At 41.8% G+C, this 6409-nt stretch overlaps 1 protein-coding gene across 1 annotated transcript in view; it reads right to left on the reverse strand.

The window, feature by feature from the left end:
- The window catches only part of ccdc57 (coiled-coil domain containing 57), a 30070-nt gene extending 27643 nt beyond the window's left edge, over positions 1-2427 (reverse strand). Inside the window, exons 1-2 of the mRNA XM_070927597.1 lie at positions 2318-2427; positions 1547-1710 (exon numbers count right to left, since the gene is read on the reverse strand). Coding sequence (XP_070783698.1) covers positions 1547-1710; positions 2318-2320 — 167 coding nt within the window. The 5' untranslated portion in view covers positions 2321-2427. The remainder of the gene's footprint in view (positions 1-1546; positions 1711-2317) is intronic.
- Positions 2428-6409: the final 3982 nt, after the last annotated feature.

Below are 6409 nucleotides of genomic sequence, written 5' to 3' on the forward strand. Positions count from 1 at the left end.
AAAAAAAAATAGATGCATATCTAAATATGAATTCTGTTCACACCTACAGTAAGAGAAAACTAATTATCTTAAATCATTCGTACGTACTGCTTAAGACCACAGACTGTATATAAAGATGGACGACATGACAGCTCCCTGAAAGTGAAGCTAAATCTTCTCGATCGCCCCCTGGTGGCTGGCTGCAGTATAGGCCCTGCCCCCTCCATGTTAGTGGATGGGACATGGGCCAAACTAAAAAATCGTAGTACACATCAAATACCTCGATACCGCGGCTCAAGCGCAAGATGGCAGCGGCCGCATCTGAGATATTTTGGCTTCATGTTTGTACAGTGGGAGGAAGGGGAGACACGTTGGCCATCTTTATATACAGTCTATGGTTATGAGTGGTTTTTGCACGAGGCCCAATGTTCTTAGAACTGTGAGTAAGTACATTGGACAATGGAGTGAAATTCCTTGTATGCGTTAACATACTTGGCCAATAAAGCTACTACTGAAAAGAGTCTGTTAACTTTCAAAAAGCATGTTTTGTCACATATTTACTTATGACATATTTTGTGGTGGTATCTTTCAAGTCAGATATTTCTGTTTGCATTTGTTCAGACTGTGAGATATCCGTCTCTGAGATTTCTGCCTGCACCCCAGTACAACGGAGGTGGATGGAATTTAGTTTGACATTGAAACATTTCAATAGCAATGGATCTTTCAAAATACAATGTCCTGGTTGCTCTTGATAATCCACAGACCTCTATTGTATTGGGTTGGAGGCAGATATCTCTGACACACATTTCAAAACACGTGTAAATAAAACCAATGCTTTCTGCACAGAGAGATTCCATTAGACGCAGGTGAAGAAATGAGAGTTAAGAGTTCAAATGTTCAAACTGGTGTCATGTCATAAATTTATCATTTCAGTTTACTGAGCAGGTGAAGGCAATTCTGTCTATATTTACATTTCATTACACGTAAACTCAGTGTGCCTTACATTAAAATGTAGAAAAGAATACAATAAAAGAAAATCAAATTGAGAAACAAAGAAACAAAACACTATCCACCCAAAGACAGTAAAGAATCTCACACTTCACATATACAGAATGAATCAGAGGCCTTAACAAACACAGAAGACATGGATGAAGACATGTTGGACAGCAAACTAGGGTTGAAACGATTTATGGGCAGAACATTTATTTGATAAACGATTCATCCTTCAAATATTTCATTAAGGAAAAAAACACCACATATTCTTTTCAAACAAGGATTTTTTTGCTTTTCTATGTTTTCTATTATTGTAAACTGAATATATTTGGGTTTTGGAATGTTTGTCAAACATCCCCTTGGGCTCTGGGAAATTGCGAAGGTACCATTTTATATTTCATATACTAAAAGATGAATCAGTGAACTGAAAAAAGAATCGACAGATGAAGTGACCTGAAAACAAACCAAGCAGCTATATGTATTTCCTTGTTGGTGGCATCCATTTCGTGAAAGTGCATTGGCAAATCTTAAATTCTTACTGTAAATCTGATGTGAGGTGGACGTAGACGTGTACCTGAGGGAGGAGCACTCGTCCTGGGCCTTTTTGAGGGAAATCTCCAGTTGATGAACCCTTGCAGCCTGGAGCTCTTTCCACTCCCTCTCTTTACTGACCAGTTGGGCCTCAAGGTCTCCCAGTCCACTGTCCTCATCTGACTGCATGGTGGAACTGGGATACACCTAGGAGCCAAAATATAGGTCATCATGCATTGCACAGTATTCATGCTAATAGTTAACTTACTTCCTGTAGCAATACTAACATGATTTCTGTGCTACACATTATGGAGGCCCTGGATTCCAGAATACATATGTTTTTCTATCTTGTAGTACACACAAACTAGTAAAAGTAAAAGTCATAATCATTTTCCCCATCGACAATGTTCCGTGCCTCACAGTTGGAGCATTTCTTGGGCTTTGATCTGACAGGAAACCCTCGTGGTCGAATCGTCAGTCTAGCTACTGTGTTAGAAAACACAACAATAGTTGATGTGTTTTTTGTTTTGTTGTTGTCATTTTCCATGTTTTCAGTTTTTATTTTTTAACCACACAAGAGTAAAGAAAATATCAAGAAACTACACTTACACACTTAATAAAGGAACACGCGGGGGGGGGGGGGTTGTCCTGTTTGCTTTCGAAAAGATGACAACGCGCGCGCACTAAATAATAATTTGGGTGCAATACATAGCCTAATATTTGGTTCACACAAGATTAAAACTTCTTTTTGGGACTTTTTGCCACCTACCGACAGAACACACCCACTGAATTAACAAGCATTTCGTGAACTTACCATGATACAGTAGCTTTAGCTTCTGTAGGACTCCACGGGTAGGCCTGTATAATGCGTAACCTGCCGTTTGGGCTCGTGAGTGTTCTTCTACTTCACACGAGCGACCAAACGAATAACTGGCTAAGCTAGTTTAGCGCAGCTAACGATATCCTTTAACAAGCTGAACTCGAGGTTAAGTAAAAACTTGGCTCGGTCCTTTTTTGATGGAGATGGTTTCCACGGCAACAGTGCGTCTGTCAAATGTTTCCCCAGCGACAGCGGCAGACAATGATTCCTGGGCCTACTGCAGTAACATGAAAAGGTGTAGTTTAGCCTATTCAGCCCTGTTTACTTTGTTCCATTTCATCTAAAATCACAATTAAAATCTGGCAACGCAACTGCGAGATGTCAGTGAAGCAGAGGAACAGACAGCAGCTTATATCAGCGTAATGGAGGGTAAACATTAAGGTGGCCCCCACCAGGACCTTCACCTAATAAACTCACTTTATTGTTTCTGCAGAAATTGTAAAAGTAGGGTTAGCTTTTTAAATGGGACAGTGGCAGAGGTCTCACTTGGAAAAGCATTCATTCATTGATGCAGGTCGGGGGCGGGGGGGAGGTGGAGTTTCGGAGTTTCTTGTCTGGGGATAAAGACAGCGGCTGAGGCGCGCACACGCGGTTCGTGTAGAGGGGCTCTGAAGGAGGGAGACAGCATCTCAGCAGGTACCGTGTCATTATTTCCCTTCCCTTTTTCAATCAGTGCTTTGTGTGTCTGTGTCACTGCCTTTTTCGAATGTCTTTCCCGTATTTGTAACAGTGCTGTACGCCAGGTACGCCGAGTAACAGGTGGCTGAATATCAGGCGACCAAGAGTAAAGCAGTTATTAGTTATTAGCAGTTATTATTAGTATTTTAGTATTTACATTTACATTACGATAGGCCCAATTGTGTCAGATGGTTATAGCCTCTGGATGTTATAACGTGTTATTATTGCTGAACCTTGTCAGATGGTCTCCGGGGATGCACATCAAAGACCCACGCCTCGGTCCTCACGTAAGCCACCGGGGGTTTTGTAGTTACGCCACACGCACAGCGAACCACAACAGTCTGTCTACTTTACATCATAGAATGAGTTTAGTATACGCGACTTTATCTAAGGGGGGGGGGGGCATAATACCGAAACCCATGACTTGTAGGCTACCCTGGAGTAAATGCTGCTTAATAAACATTCTTCCATCTATATTTTCTATTAAACGTTACAGGTCGAGGTCAGTGTGCTCTTGACTTCCGAGACTAGCCTGGTAGCTATAAAATAACATGATACCGAAACAGTCTAACCAACTAACAAGGCAACAAACTAAGAGCTATAACTATATCAGCCCCTCCACGCTGGGTTTGTCTCCTGGTTCGGTGGGTGATGAAGACGTCCGCGTGTGATGCAACAAGCCTCAAAGTTTGAGCACTCTCACAGTCTTGTAATGGGGATGACGCAGTCGGTCTGCCTACGTGCGCTCGACCGCATCCCAGAGGCGGATCATATCAGGAACTCTCAACATCGTCACTTCTCTCCGTTTTAATAAACTGCTCCTCAAGTCAACTCATGTCTCTCAGCTTGGACCATTAAGAAATCCAGATGATTATAATGCTGCTGGTTAGTGGGCTGAGTCCCCTGATGTTGAGGATGCACTGTTAAAAAACACATTTTCACCCGGTTTCAACTGTACAGGAGATGAACTGCTCAAGCAACTCATCTTAGTGTGTCTTCATGGGATACTATTACCTCTATGTATTCTCTATGTCAGTGGTTCTCAAACTGTTTCACGTCAAGGACCCCTAAACTGTCTTTGTGTTTCTTATGGATGGAATTAAAGTGAAAATAAATGATTCCCTGTTATGCTGGGGACCCCCTGGAAACCCATATTAAAACGTAGAACTTTAGAAAGCTAAAGAAGAGAGCTTACAGGGAGGTATTATGTGGTAAAACTGCATGTGGCAAAAATGAGGGGTGGAAAATGTTCACCATCCCGTCCATCTCCCATACAGACCGTGCTCTAGAATATTTTGGTCAGAGCCCTGGTGGATTTTTATAACCTGGTGGTGCTTTTGCCTGACAGAATGGTGAGGAAGAAGCATCTGGTTAATGACAAGGACCCCTCTAAATGGGAGTTTACCCATCTTGTCTACGTGTGTTGACTTGATGAAGGCCTATGATGTGTCTGACTTCCATGGGTGTCTTGTGGGAGGTTCTGCAGGGTTAGGGTCCCAATGAGTACTGGGGCCGCTACCCCTGTCCTAGTACCCCTGGAGTGAGAGCTGCATTTGCATTTGCAACAAGTTAAGCACATTCTCGGTGGGTGACAGGGCATCTATGACTGGGACTGATTTCAGCAATTCAGGTGACTGAATGGCTGGACGAAATGATCTCCCTGATGCGTCCACAGGATAAGAGAGAGTTAATTAAGGTGGACGAATCATTTATATGACATTTTAGGGAGTGACATGTCTCCCCCCCCAAAAAAGCTCTGTCTATATGACAAATGTCAATGTCTCTTTGTAGTGCATCGCTTCAGGTTTCAGATTTGTGTCTGGTCCTTGCTGTCTCCCATTTTGTATACATTGTATGTAAAGTTCTTAACTATATGCTTGTTTTTTTTGGGGTCCCTTTGGAATCCTTTCAGGGAAGCCTGAAGGCCCTCAGACTGGTTAAGGTGGAGAGTCACCTGATGATGTGTATAGGCTTAGTGGCTGCTGAATCATGTGGCAAATGGTACAGAAAACTGTTGAAATGTTGAGCTGGATTTAACTGCAAGACTTTGGTCAGTTTTGCCAGATGATATATTCGGATCTAATGTTATAATCGCTGCAGTTCCACTTGGCAACTTCATCACAATCACAACCTCGGAACCCATCGGCAATCATGTGATAACAATTTGGCCTCTGGGGGCATTGACCAATGTTTCTGGACTTCCTCTCATTTGTTAAATAACAAGTCTCCACCTCACCTGCATCATGGCACAGACTATCCCTCCTGATTACACCACTCCCCCAATATTATATAAACTCCGCCCTTCAGGCCTGTGACTCTCTTCTTCCCTCCAAACTGTTCCATGCAGAACAAAGAGAACTGATGTGAGTTAAATATGGACTTTTTCACCTTGTGTAATACCTTATTTGGTTGTTATGGCATGTATTGTTTGAAGTTAACATATTTAACATGTTTTGTATTTATTATGCTAGATTCATGAGTTTAAGGAAAGAGTGTAATGCTATGTGGATGCATTAATGATGTAAGTTAAAGTGATGACCTAATTTATTATTATTATTATTATGATAGTATTCATACTTTTAATATTTCTTTGCATAGAAAAAAATCACCCAGCATCCACCATCCCTAAACCACTGTTCAACTGTTAACCACCCTTGCCTGCAATAAATAACCCTAACCCTAACCCTAGATCCCGTGTTTAAATGTGCACACCACATCATAATTCTCTATGGATTCATCACTACAGGCGACCCCTGTCACTGTCATTTGATACATTGTTATGATAAAAATATCTATTATAATTATATTATATAATCATAATCGATAATGTAAGTATGTTCAGCCCTCACACAGCCAGCTTTCTCTAGATGTCCCTCTTGTTGTTTAAGAGAAACTAGGACTGTATTATACTAAACCACCAGTACGAACTGACTTGGCCAGAATGTAGTATGTAAACAAAAGCTAAATATGCAATATGTCAAAAACAAAAGGATGTCGTACTGATCGGACCAGTCCACCTCGCCTACTGTCTCCCACAATGCAAAGCGCTGACGGTGGATTGCCATTAACGTCACGTAAACTTATTTCACCTCAGCAGTCACCAAAACCTGTTTCTGAACAAATCTGAGGCGAGAAATAAGTGACCCAGTTACTGAATCTTCACTCGTATTAGATCTCCAAGGCCTCATTTAAAGGTTTGATCCCACTTCATGAGGCAGGGGCAGAATACCTGCATGATTTTAACTTCCGCTTTCCAAAACCGGAAACCGGCTAAGCCTGGCCAGGCATACTGCAAAATAATGGATTTGACAGTTTCATACTGCATTCTGATAAGAAAACCAGCATGCT

This window comes from Enoplosus armatus, chromosome 20 (genome assembly GCF_043641665.1).
Source record: "Enoplosus armatus isolate fEnoArm2 chromosome 20, fEnoArm2.hap1, whole genome shotgun sequence".
Lineage (NCBI taxonomy): Eukaryota > Metazoa > Chordata > Actinopteri > Centrarchiformes > Enoplosidae > Enoplosus > Enoplosus armatus.